Source organism: Bos taurus, chromosome 27 (assembly GCF_002263795.3).
Source record: "Bos taurus isolate L1 Dominette 01449 registration number 42190680 breed Hereford chromosome 27, ARS-UCD2.0, whole genome shotgun sequence".
In the NCBI taxonomy this organism is placed as follows: Eukaryota; Metazoa; Chordata; class Mammalia; order Artiodactyla; family Bovidae; genus Bos; species Bos taurus.
The window spans coordinates 44,285,880-44,300,265 of NC_037354.1; the positions used below are offsets into that span (position 1 = coordinate 44,285,880).

The 14,386-nt window shown below is 41.5% G+C and overlaps 1 protein-coding gene across 4 annotated transcripts in view; it reads left to right on the forward strand.

Moving 5' to 3' along the window:
- The window catches only part of ZNF385D (zinc finger protein 385D), a 986,289-nt gene that overhangs the window by 835,440 nt on the left and 136,463 nt on the right, over positions 1 to 14,386 (forward strand). For all 4 annotated transcript variants that reach the window (XM_024986354.2, XM_024986356.2, XM_024986355.2 and 1 more), the window contains one exon: positions 995 to 1,105. In XM_024986354.2, the coding sequence (XP_024842122.2) occupies positions 995 to 1,105 (111 nt within the window). The remainder of the gene's footprint in view (positions 1 to 994; positions 1,106 to 14,386) is intronic.

Sequence of the window (14,386 nt, forward strand, 5' to 3'; positions counted from 1 at the left end):
CAGAGAGAACTGACATCTGGCCCAAACTCTGACCTCCCAGTAGTGAGCCCATGGGAGAGCAGCATGTGTTAGGGGATCAGTCAGTGATCGTTGAAAGAACCCACAGTTCCACATGACTGAATTCTTAGGAAGCGGAATTTGTGTGTAAGCAACCCTTGCTTTTTCAAAGTTTGTTTTCCAGCACTTCAATTTGACCAAAGACCTATATTAGTACCTGCTTCCACTAAACAAGCAAATCCAAAGAGGATTTGCAGGAAAAAAAAAAAAAAGGACAAATGGTGGAAAAGGCGTCCAGCCTTTGTTTTTGCAACAGCCCTTATAGAGGCGGCAGGAACCGTGATCCGCAAGCTCGGTGTTGCCAGCTCTTTCCCCAGGGAAGCACGCTCGCATCTCAGCAGCCAGCCCCAAGGCTTTGTGCTGTGTCTCAGCCTCTGTGCTTTCTCTCCATTTGCTTTCTGCAGCCTTTCGCAAGATGGGTCCTAAGGTAGTGGCTTCTCCTTTCAGATAGCAGGGGAAACCCATGATAGATTCTTAAGGCAGAAAAGATACCAAACATAGCAGAAGGCTAATTATCCATAAAGAGGCTCAAGTTATTTTCATGGCCGCTCGTCTATTTTGAAGTCCATTTGAGGCAATGGTACAGACTCACTGCTGTGTAAGATTTCACACAGTCACGATAACTTGAGTTTTGATAAATCTTTAATTATATAGGAGGGTTATCAAACTGGGACAATTGTGGATCCTAAATGAGGGAAGCGGTTAGCATGCAGACTCTAATGGTACATTTATCATTTCTTTATCACACTGTGCTTCCGGCTCGTTGTTGTCTATTTTCTAAGAAAGTAGAAATGCTGTTTCTCAGAATAAAAATGTTCTTTCTAGTGCAAGCAGTAGATTGAAGCTGTCCAGATAGGTTCTTTAATGAAACAGGCAACATTCCAATGGAGCTGACGAGCTTTATTTCTATTTGTTGTGTTTTTTTTTGTCATTACAGATGGACCCGATTCAGAAAGCTGTAATAAATCATACTTTCGGGGTTCCTCTTCCTCATCGAAGAAAGCAGATCATTTCGTGCAACATTTGCCAGTTGAGATTTAATTCTGATGTAAGTTTACCATTTAGTATTCACTGAAAAAATGCAGTTTGCTGTTCTAATCTTGAAGAAGAGATTTCTGAAGCATTTTTCTCCAATGACTGAGCATGTCAAAATTCAAAGATAGCATTTTAACTCCTTATGTGCTTTAATTTCGGAGTTTACTATATTATGAAGCAAACTGCACTTGTGGTTTAATGGTATTCTTTAGTCTCCCAGGAGTGCTAAATTTAGATCACACACTTGCTTTTGGGGAACAGTCTGAATTTAGGACTAATGAGATTTTCAATAAATAACATCTCTGAAATAAGGTAGGTCCCAGGCGATATCTCAAGGCCATGGTTTTGGCTTTGTGAATTCTCTTCTCCTGCTTTGATGGCCCTTAATTCCAGATCAGCTCTGGTGCCTTTATCAGTTTTTGTGTTACAGATCTGAAGTCCCCGACCCAGAAAGACTAGCATTTTAACAGGACATTCTAAAGACCTCAAAGGAGCCCCTAATGAGTAGAAGTCAAGGAGGGAACATGGCAGGAGGGAGACAGTGTAGACATGACCCTTTGCATGTTATTCACAGAGAGGGAGTCACATCTTTTATACCTTTTCTAAGAATCAAGGTTGACGCTGGATTCAACACAGAAGCTAATTTGGTTTGCAGCCCATATGGAAAATACGGCCACTCCCCTCAACCTGCCCTGGTGTGGAGTTGGTCCTGAGATAACAGAAAAGAAAAGGAATGCTGGTTTGGAAGGAACAAAAATTGAGCATTTGTGGATGCACTTGGCAAATGGAGGACCCCAGCCTATCAGTGTGACCCCTCCAGGGTGCCCTGAGCTGGCCCTAAATTGATGTGCTCTATGGAGATGACCAAACAAATCTGGGTTGTAGAGAATGTTAGGCCTTCCAGCATTTAATCGCCCTAGGCAAGTGGGCCCCTTAGGCAATGATGAAGGTAGCATATGAGATAATCAGGCGGAGGAAACAGATGTGTCACAAACAGAGTGGCTTTTTCCTTCTGTGAGAACATTTCATTTTGTATAAAGTTTGCTACTGTCTTATGATCTCATCCTTAAACTGGTACAATTACCAGGTAATTTTATAACATTCCCTCTGCTGACTTAAAAAAGTGGAGAGGAGGCTGCCTGCATAGCACTCTAATGGGCTACTGTTAATATTAAGAGAATACAGTAAGCATGCAGCATTTTATTTGAAAGGATGTCTTTTGTTTCTTTTTGTTTGTTTCATTGTTTTTTAATAATTAGCACCTTGATTTGAATTTTAAGAAAATTACTATAGTTTGACTTACAGATATTTCAAGTGATTAGTATTATGTAATATTCTCTTCCAGCTGGTATAAAAAAAGTTTCCCTGACATACAAACAAGAGTTCTGAACTTAGTAGTGCAATCTTGATCATTTTAAAATACTTAGTGAACAGTTGTATATTTCCATAATTGTTAAGTGTATCCTTCTTTATTCTGAAATTTGACTTTGGAACTGATTGGATGGATGATGTTGAGGAAGTCTTTCAGGAGCCACATTTCCATTCTTTACAGCTAATGGGGCTCCTTCAAATACCAACCTTTCTGCCAACAGTTTCACTGTTAATGTTTTTGTCCATGTTAAGGAAACTTACTGTAAACTGAAGTCTTAGAAAAAGACTTCAAGGTTATTGAACCCAATCTCCCACTAAATGAAGGGAAACCATTGGCTAGATCAAGACTAAGTCTTTGGGTTGACTATCTTCAGTAATGGGTGACTCACCACTTCATGACAGCTGATCCTTTTCTCTTCTTTTTATATCTTTTTAAGTGTTTCTACTCGGAGAAGGCAATGGCACCCCACTCCAGTACTCTTGCCTGGAAAATCCCATGGGCGGATGAGCCTGGTGGGCTGCAGTCCATGGGGTTGCTGAGGGTTGGACACGACTGAGCAACTTCACTTTCACTTTTCACTTTCATGCACTGGAGAAGGAAATGGCAACCCACTCCAGTGTTCTTGCCTGGAGAATCCCAGGGACGGGGGAGCCTGGTGGGCTGCCGTCTATGGGGTCACACAGAGTCGGACACGACTGAAGCGACTTAGCAGCAGCAGCAGCAGCAGCAAGTGTTTCTACTAATCTTCCATATGGCTATCAAAATCAGATTTTAAAAAACTAGAAATGCTTTTAGATATGCTTTAGGAAACACTATATTATGATTATTAACATAAGGAACCTAATAAAAATAAAGATTTGCATACTTCTTATCTAAAACGTAAACTTATTTTATTTCCATCGTACGAGACGATTAAAAAAACTGTATTTGTGTTCCTTTGCTAATGAATTTTCAAGGTGATGTAGGGACCAGGATGTATATTTTAGGGAAATCGGTTCGCACTCTCACAGCTGTGCTTTCAGATCCCTCGAAGGGAAAAGTCGCGCGGTGTTTGGAGGCGTGGCAGGCACCGCTGTCAGAACTGAGCGGTGCAGGCGTGACTACTCGGCAGAGGGCGCTGTGTTCACCTTTTCTTGCTGCTGTAGCAGGTGCCACGCGTTTAGCGTCTTAAGGTGACTCCGCTCTGTGACCGCGTAGTTGTGGAGCTGAGTCAGAATGGGTCTCACGGTGCTGCAAGCAGGGTGTCAGCAGGGTGACGGCCCTTCAGGGGCTCTGGGGAGATTTCAGTTCCTTGTCTTTCTTTTCTGGAAGCTGCCCTCTTTCCTTGGCGTGATCCCCCCTCCCGGCCTCAAGACTACAAGGCCGAATGAGTTCATCTCATATGGACTCACCCTCACTCTTCTGCCTCACTCTTCCACATTTAAGGACCTTTGTGATCACAGTGGACCCACCTGGATAATCCAGGATAACTTTTCTAGTTTAAATTTAGCGGTTTAGCAACCTACTTTCATCTGGTGACCTAACCCCTTTGTCATATAATGTAACATATCCATCATGTCCAGGGGTTAGGACTTAAATATTGTTATCATACCTTCAATAGATACTCGTGTGGATGTTTGATTTAGCTTTGAACTGAATAGCATGACCACCTGAATTTGTCAAATATTTACCCAGGCCAGTTCTTTGATCTGTACAAACTGGATACATACATTCATTGCCCTTACATTTTTCCTTGTTGAACCTTGAATATAAATTTACTATGCTATGCAAATTTTTTTAATTGTAGTTTTTTTTAAAGTAGGAAGTTCCAATATTATTGAGTTTATAAATGACATAGCATCGTATTAACTATGATTTACAAGCAAAATATAATTATTGCAAAATTGAAATATAGGAGTGGAAACTCCTTTAGAGACCTTAAAAATGTCTCTATGGCATTATGATGTCAATAAAGGGGAACTAATGTGCTGAAAATATAAGATTTGTTTATTCATTGACTGGTCATATCTATAAATACCGATTTCATGAAATATTTAATACTGAATGCCAAGATAAATTGGATTTATGATCCATTCATTCATATATAAATGTTTCTAAATAAAGAGAAAATACATATATATGTGCATATACATCATTTTATTCTTCAAAAGCTTTAAATCCCAATAAAACTGCCTGTTTGCTCTTTCCATGTATATCGAGCATTTATCATCCTGTTTCCATTCTTAAACCTAGAAGCTGGGAAAGTGATGCTGTAATTCACTTGTATGCTTGGTTGAATCCTCTGTCGCATAGGAAAGTATTTTTGCCTTATGAACCTTTTTACATTTCAAAGCTTCTTCCTCTTCCAATGAAAATAATAGCTTGTAGTTCTTTTCATCGCTACATCATGAAAATTCAATTTCCTTTCCCTCTAAGCTTTTATTTATTGTTTAACCCTTTGTGTCATAAAGCCTGTGGTTTGGTGTTTGCTATACATGTTTCCTTGCAGTACATTTTCCATGTTTTGCCCTATGGATATTTTCCTGAGGAGCACCTTGTATTAGAGAAGGCGATGGCACCCACTCCAGTACTCTTACCTGGAAAATCCCATGGACGGAGGAGCCTGGTAGGCTGCAGTCCATGGGGTCACTAAGAGTCGGACACGACTGAAGGACTTCACTTTCACTTTTCACTTTCATGCATTGGAGAAGGAACTGGCAACCCACTCCACTGTTCTTGCCTGGAGAATCCCAGGGACGGGGGAGCCTGGTGGGCTGCCGTCTATGGGGTTGCCGAGTCAGACACGACTGAAGTGACTTAGCAGAAGCAGCAGCACATTATATTGTATGCATTTTAAATCAGATTACCTTCTCCTGGTGCAGGCATTCACTTTGGGGAAAAGATGAAACTCTTTGACATTTATGTGGGACACACATGGAGTTATGCAAAAAGGCTTCCAGTTAAAGAACGAAAGGTTGTAATTTGTCCAATTATTTTATCAGCATCTTAAAATAAGCATAAATTACCGTTGGCCTGGACCAGTTGGTAAGTGTGCCTTTGAAAGAAAACTTACAGCCAAGGCTAGCGTGGCTGTAAGATTAAGTGAGGTAGAAAAAGATTAATTACTCAATGAGTATTTATAGCATGGAAAATAAGATCTGAGGCCCCGAAACTGAGGGATCACAAACTTGTAGTATCTAAGCGTCAGTCTGGTGGAAGTCCCCCAAATAGCACTTCCTGATATGTTAGAGACCGAAGGAAGCTTGCTAATTTCAAGGTGGAAACTGAGGCATGAAGCGCAGGGAGGCTTGTCCAAGGCTGCGTGGCGGAGGTGGGCCACGCCGGGCCGGTGTGCATGTCCAGGCTGTTTCTGCCTCACCTGCTCCAGGTAGGGCGGTGAGTCCACCCAGAGAGCCAGCCTCCCCTACAGCAATGGTGTGGCTGGTGCCCTGTGTGTTCCCCGCCCCGCATCCCAGAGAGAGAGTCCCAGGGTTCCTTGCCCCGTGGAATGACCTGGGGCAGTCAGTCCACTGTGCCGGGTCGTCCTCCCCACGGGCTCCGCTCCCTACAAGGTCTGCAGAGCCTTCCCAATGCCCCTTCTCTGCTCTTCACTCACACAGTTAGTCATAAATACCAGGAAAATGCAAGTGTCAGTGTGAACCCCTGAACTAGAATACAGCAGGAACAAATCTTTTATGACTTGAGACAGCCAAGCATTAATGACTTCAGGGGACTGCTTGATGAACCAGAGGGAAGCAACCTCCTTAGAAGACATTCCTTACAGATTGCAAGCCCCTCCAAAGGGATTCCTTGGGATTATTACCGATATAATTGATACATTTTCCAATTGTATTGTAAAATAGAAATCATTGTTCTGCATTTTAGAACTCAGAAATGTAGTGAAACCAAACGATAAATTTGAATATAGTTCCTATCTCTGTGAAAACTCCCATAATCAAACGTGGCAACATAATGATGCAGATGCTAATGGGAATATTTTTTCTTTCCGAATGACCAAACTTAGATAATTACACTGTCTTTAACATAAGATCTTAGGACACATCTTTTAAATATTTAAATCAATAATATGGGGGTGGGTGGAATCCTGATATTTAAAGGAAATGCTGCTTGGATGGAGAGAAAAACAAAACTAATACTTGTTTTGGAGTGGAAGAACTATTCTTTTATTTTTCAAATTTCCTTTATGAGTATGCCTCGGTTTTATAAAGGATTTTTGCCTCTACTATCCTGTTATGGTTTTCAAGCTACGTGTTTTATCCCAAAGCAGGTCTCAGTTGCAATATTCCAAATATTCCATGCCTGTTTCTAGCAATGTCTTCAATCTCAGAGAGGCCCAGGAAAGTTGAGTGATATTATTGTTGTCTCATTCAAATTTCAGTGTTTTATTGATATCTTAGGAGAAAGGTTAGTACACATCTATGCATGGGGGAAACCCATGTAACCTCAAACCTGAAGCCACACAGCATCCAGAGAAGCTGAGTGAATTGGTAGAAAAAATAATCGATCAGGAATTTGACAACCCATTGTTGAGATGTGTTTTCTCTTAATAGGTTGTGTTAATTTTGTTCCACAATTATCTCATTTAAAATGATGAGCCATTTCTTACAGCCACGTTGTAAGGATATAAAATGCAACGTGTGGGCAATGGGATTATAAACTCTATAGTGAATGAAATGGAATGGTCATTTTTATTATATGGGATAAGTAACTAAGTTACAGTTATTTCACTCTTCAAATGTTAAAGTACTTCTTAAGGAATATAGAAGTTTGAAAATATCTTCCTTTAAAAGAAAAAAAGGTGCTCGCAGAGACTGCCCCTGTTGAAAGCGTCTTTGTGTATCTTTGTGTTAACATTGGAGATGCCCACTCCAGGTCAATCTTTACCTTTTACCTTTAAAACCAGCAGGTACCATATGTCCTTGGCACAGCTGCCTTTATAAAAAAACTCTCAACCTCTTTAAGTCTGTTGCTGCTGCTGCTGTGCCCCAAAGGATCTTCAGAGGAACCCAGTTATAAATTTAATTTTCAGGCAGCTTTGAAGCATCTCTTTCATAGGTGTGTGCTCTTTGTCTCCAGGACTCTCAGAGCTATTTAGAGCTCTGGCCTGTGTGTCGGGCTCTCCCTGCTGGGCGCTTTGCTTCTTCAGATGTGGTTCTAGGACAGGGCCGTCCAGTGTCTGTGCCCGAGGACACTGTCTGGGCCCGTGGGCTGGAGTCGCTGGGCCAGCCCGTGGGAGGAGCTCCTCGGAGTGGGTCCTGAGAGAGTGCTTGGTTCACTCGACTCTGCATCTTGCATAGAGCCCGGGGCTCTGCCAGGACTTCTCAGGAAACAAACCTTGAACAGAAAGACTGAACAAGAAATACTGGGCCTGCCTATTCTAGAATTTTGGAGCCAGTGAGCCAGTTAAGAGTATGGGAATCTACTGAAGAGGCAGTGTGTTTCTTTGGCAGGCTTTTAAAAATAAAACTTCAATATTGGGACCTTTCAGGACTCTGAATCGACTTGAACATTCTAGAGTTTCATCTGCAGATGGAATGAAGGGTAAAGGACTAAGAATAAAAGAGAAATTCTTATAAGAATCCATATTTCTCTGGGCTTCTTTTCTTGATAAACAAGGAAAAACAAATATTAAAATTCACTTTTGTATCGAATTGTCCTAGACATGGAAAATTTGACTTTGAAAGTCTAGAAAGAGAAAGTTGATTTTAGATATGACAAGCAGATGTGTACATAGCCTCCACTAATCACAGAGATTTTTCATATTTCTGTGGAATACTCTGAGTCCCTCAGAGACTAGTTAAGACTTAAGAGATGTCTAAGAAATCATTCTGTCTGCGTTACAGATGTATGGATGGAATACCAAAGGCCAGGGTGGTGAGTTTTTCAAGGTCTCTAAGCCATTGAGACGTACTAGGATTGAAAACCGGGCTCCTACGTCACAGCTTAGTGTTTTACTTCTCTCGTCAAGGGACCTTCCCTAAAGAAAATTTATTTCAAGACTTGCATTGGTGTCAGCTAAAAGTTTTCAGCTAAGACAATCGGTTACTTCAGCTCGACAAATAACGAAGAAGTTGATCAAGGTCAATGTCAGTGGCAAGACGGCCAGTAGTGCAGATCGCTGGCACCTAGGAACACACTTCAAAACTGAGAATTGCCTCAAGGGCAAGCAACACTACTGTACTAAGTTCTGAAGGGCGGGGGCAATAGAGAATCTACGCAAGTCTGTTTCATCCAATGCCACCTATTGAACGCAGAGTTTGAGAAGAGAGTTGCTGCTGCTGCTAAGTCACTTCAGTTGTGTCCGACTCTGTGCGACCCCATAGATGGCAGCCCACCAGGCTCCCCCGTCCCTGGGATTCTCCAGGCAAGAACACTGGAGCAGGTTGCCATTTCCTTCTCCAATGCATGAAACTGAAAAGTGAAAGGGAAGTCGCTCAGTCGTGTCCGACTCTTACCAGGCTCCTCCGTCCATGGGAATTTCCAGGCAAGAGTACTGGAGTGGGGTGCCATTGCCTTCTCCGTGAGAAGAGAGTTAGGCATGCATAAACCATTCAAGGACACAATGTCATGGGGAGGGTTGAACGTGGTGAGCAAGAGGTATGATTCTGATTAAATATGCTAAAGTGCTTTCTTTGTCCCCAAAGATGAGGCAGGCAGCCTATTAATGTTGGCAGAGCTTGACAAGTCTTAAGGATCACTCAATAAATGTTGAATAAATAAATGGCCAAAGTACTCAAGACCAGAAACATTTCTCTTTATTGCCATCTCAAGAAAATGAACATTGAAACAGGATTTTCCAAGACAGTGTCTGTTGCAGCTTCACTAAGAACATTCAGAATAATTGCTGCATTTTGATAAAAAATGGAATTTTAGGTTGCCTTTTCCCACTGCCTGCCTACAAAGCAGGATTCGTATCCTAAGCAACTGGTTCCCCGAAACCTGAGTAACAGAAATTCATGTGACTTGAAAAAGAAATGAATAAGTGGGATTAGATTTGAGAACCGCCCTGAAGCTGGTTCTTGTGATGAGGAAAGCTTGCCTTGTAACAACCTCTGAATTTTCGGTTATTTGCAAAGAAATCAGTGTAGTCCAAATTCCCCAATTTTAACGTTATGATTATACTGTGAAGATTTCAGAGCATACCAGCCACCTCCTCACTTTCTGACTCATGAAGTCTTTGTTAGCCATGGAATAAGATCCTTGATGTAGCCCCGTGGCCCAGAAGTTAGCGAGGTACTTGTCTTCTATAAATGCCCTCGGTTGTTTTGTGTCTCTTTCTACCATATGCATTTCTCATAATATCACTAGGCACTAGTGAGCTTGTAGAAACCAAAAGTAGCAACTGCATTAATGGTTGCTAATAATAGAAAGTCTCAATCCGTTTATTGTAGTCACAGTTTATTAGGCTCCTTGTGCTTTTTCATTATATCTCACTGTAACTTATTTCAGTGTTTCATATATTATCAGTCTCACTATAGCTCTGGAAACTTAGAACCGCATGGGGCAAAGGTGCAGGGAAGAGAGGTAATTCCTAAAACTGTTCTCAAGTTATTTTGGGTTTTATGGACTTTCCTTTCCTTAGAGTTGCCTTTGTTGTGGTCTCTCCTGCTGAGTCCTGTTCTCTGTATTAACTATAGTGTGTGTGTGCTAAGTCACTTTGGTCATGTCTGACCCTTTGAGACCACATGGACTGTAGCCCACCAGGTTCCTCTGTCCATGGGGTTTTCCAGGCAAGAACACTGGAGTGGCTTGCCTGTGCGCTCCTCCGGGGATCTTCCTGACCAGGACTGAACCCGCGTCTCTTACCTCTGCAGCACTGGGAGGTAGGTTCTCTACCACCAGCACCGCCTGGGAAGCCTGGCTAACTACAGTAATTGTATGAAATACGCTTACCTTTCTTGTGTGTCCCCATGACCCAAGATCTCTCTGGGGATGAGATGAACCTACCTTCCTCCCACTGCGTATTTTAGGATGACTAGTTGAGGAGCGGCTGTTTGGTTGTATCATGAATTGATGGAGAATGGCTTTGTGCCAGGCATGCTGCACACTGCACTCCACATTTGGGTCGCATTGCTAGAGTATGGCGGTAGAACCAGAACTTGAAAAGAGGGGTGCGCATCTCTACAACCTGAGGATCTCTGCATAACCCAGCTGCTATCATGCAAACCTGCACACGCACCTTCCGTTCTGGCCTGGATGCGCCTTTCCCAAGCCTGCCAAACCTCATTTTCAGTGCAAAACACTGCCTCCGGGATCTGCTGTCTCCATCCAAATCTCAGATTTGATACAAAGTGAATCTGATGGTAGTAAAGGTTGCAGGCCTTTGGGGAGCGCATTCCTTGTGTGGAGGATCGGTGGAGGACACGTGGAGACGTGCTCTGCCGTGAAAGTTTAATGTTCTGTGTCCACGTGCGAGTCTCAGTGATAATTTGAGACATAGAGAAAGAACTTTTAAGACTCACACACATAGCACTGAGAGCGTGTGGTTTCCATTTTTTTGGGTCTACATGTACTGTTAAATCCTGTGCCTAGCACTCTCTGAAGATTGACATATGGCAGATTTCTTCTTATCAGGTTTATTGGGACATCAGGCTCCTCTGTATAACTTTAAGCCTTCTCTTAGATTCTATATAATAAGGTTTCAGGAGGTAGTCTCTGAACAGGTTTTATCCATTTCCCAAGCAGAGGCTTATTTTCTCTGCATCAGCGAACTTGTCATGATAATCAACTTTTTTGTCCCAACCATCAATCACTCTTGATTACAGCTGGGTAGATGTTCTGTTCTGTTGATCAGCTCATCAGTGCACATAATATTACACCTGGACGGCCAGCACAGATCATCCTGGGAAGGGAAAAGTGCTTTCCTTCAGGCCTTTGTCCATGGTTTTATCATTTACATTTGGTCTCATTGAGTTCTCACGGCTATCTTTGCCTCAGTCTGCTCCCTCAGACAAAAGATGCTCCCAAAATAGCTCCCAAAATCTAGTTTGTAATTTCTGCTGTTGTTCTTATCATTGTGCTTTTGCCTTCTTCATTCCAAAGAGTAGCTTATAATCTATTTTTCCTTATTTTTGTGTTAACTTTTTCCCATTCTTAATGCAGTTATGGTAGAAATTAAAATCATATTCAATGAATATTCAATGCTGTTGTAAAAAACAGTTTAGCATACGTTTTACTAGAATGTTTGCAAGTCTAATTTTGTTGATTTGAAAATGGTTTCCTAAGTTAGATTTTTTTTTTCTTTTATGTTTTGGCTTGGGCTTTGGGAATATTTATCTTAAATTTTGAATTTATTTTAAGTAACACTAGCTCTCTTCATGGTTTAAAAAGACATCGAGAAGTAAATGTTTTTAAATCAATTGCTCAGATTCAGCATTACTCTTAGCTATGACTATAATGATATTTTTGTTAAAAGACTTTTGATTTACAGTGTGTTAATTTCTGCTGTACAGCGGAGTGATTCGGTTGTCTGTGTGTGTACTTTCTTTTCTATATTTTCTGGTTATGCTGTGTCGCAGGATGTGGAACGTGGCCCCTGTGCCACACAGCAGGACCTTGTGTGTCCGTCCCGCATAGAACAGTCTGTGGCGGCTCATCTACCCCTCCCAGTCCTCCTCTCCTGCACCCTCCTCTGCAACCATAAGTCTGTTCTCTGTTGTGATATGTGCTCTGTGCAGGAAGAGGAGCGCTTATTTCTCTAAGTCAACTCTTATTTCTTAAAAGAGTAGCATTTTCAGAGTAGTACTGGAGCAATGATAGACTTTTCCTGGTAAAATATTTATTAATTTCATAAAGTATTTAAGATAAATATCTGATTATTAATTTCATAAAGTATTTAAGATAAATGTCTGATTAAAGAAACATTTGATATGTCATTGTGTACCCCACAAAGACCTTTTCTTCTTTGAATTTCACTGGCTTTGTATTACTTTATAAAATATATAACAGTAAGTTAGAGAAGGATGAAAGATACTTTAACTTTTGGAGTACAGCATTATAAAAAAAAAAACTGCTTAGAGTATGGAAGTACAGAATAACATGGATTTAATTAGAAATCATACCTTTTTATCAAAAGGTTGAATCAACAAAACCTACTGAACAGACTCAGATTGTCTGAAAAATGTATTATTGTTTATTGGAGACATATATGAAATAACAGATCTTTATTATAGATGAATGACTCAGGGAAGAGTTCCCTTTCTCCCTCTCTCTTTCTCTTGTGTTCCCCCTGTGGAGGTATTTAGTTACATTGTAATTCTGTTAGCACTTTCAGATCAGATCAGATCAGATCAGATCAGTCGCTCAGTCGTGTCCAACTCTTTGCAACCCCATGAATCGCAGCACACCAGGCCTCCCTGTCCATCACCAACTCCTGGAGTTCACTCAGACTCACGTGCATCGACTCAGTGATGCCATCCAGCCATCTCATCCTCTGTCATCCCCTTCTCCTCCTGCCCCCAATCCCTCCCAGCATCAGAGTCTTTTCCAATGAGTCAACTCTTCACATGAGGTGGCCAAAGTACTGGAGTTTCAGCTTTAGCATCAGTCCTTCCAAAGAAATCCCAGGGCAGATCTCCTTCAGAATGGACTGGTTGGATCTCCTTGCAGTCCAAGGGACTCTCAAGAGTCTTCTCCAACACCACAGTTCAAAAGCATCAATTCTTCAACACTCAGCCTTCTTCACAGTCCAACTCTCACATCCATACATGACCACAGGAAAAACCATAGCCTTGACTAGATGGACCTTTGTTGGCAAAGTAATGTCTCTGCTTTTGAATATGCTATCTAGGTTGGTCATAACTTTCCTTCCAAGGAGCAAGTGTCTTTTAATTTCATGGCTGCAGTCACCATCTGTAGTGATTTTGGAGCCCAGAAAAATAAAGTCTGACACTGTTTCCACTGTTTCCCCATCTATTTCCCATGAAGTGGTGGGACTGGATGCCATGATCTTCATTTTCTGAATGTTGAGCTTTAAGCCAACTTTTTCACTCTCCACTTTCACTTTCATCAAGAGGCTTTTGAGTTCCTCTTCACTTTCTGCCATAAGAGTGGTGTCATCTGCATATCTGAGGTTATTGATATTTCTCCCAGCAATCTTGATTCCAGCTTGTGCTCCTTCCAGTCCAGTATATCTCATGATGTACTCTGCATAGAAGTTAAATAAGCAGGGTGACAGTTAAATAAACAGCCTTGACAAACTCCTTTTCCTATTTGGAACCAGTCTGTTGTTCCATGTCCAGTTCTAACTGTTGCTTCCTGACTTAGCACTTTACAGGTTGACAAAAAAATGTGATGCAGATTTTGGGAAGTTACACATTTGTGACATCATTACTAACAGTTTGACCTTGTCATTTCCACTTACCTGAAACATGCTGTCAATTTTTAAATTGAATAAACACTACAGATTGAAACTCAGTGGAAACAAAACTTGACCATAGGTATTTCATTGAGAATCCAGTTTCTTTTGTTTTAAAATAAACTCCTCGGCCACTGGAGATCCTCCAAAGAGTGAAAGTTAACACAGTGATATCTCATGAAGAGGTGTCTTCTCTACAAAAGCTTTTCAATTCCAGTTCATGGAAGAGTGGCTTCAGAATCTGGAGGTGAGAGGGGGGGATAAGTTGCCTACATAGATTTCAAAGTGTTAGTCACTCAGACGTGTCTGACTCTTTGTGACCCCATGGACAATAGCCCTCTATCCATTGATGTCTCAGGGCAAGAATACTGGGTAGGCATTCCTTTCTCCAGGGGATCTTCCCGACCCAGGGATTGAACCCAGGTCTTCTGCATTGCAGAGAGATTCTTTACTATTGGAGCCACCAGGGATGCCCCATAGAGATTTCAAGGTGATGTCAGTATTTTATTTCTAGCTGAAATCTCTTCCTCTCCTTCTTACTCCCATATCAACTAATCACTGTGTGT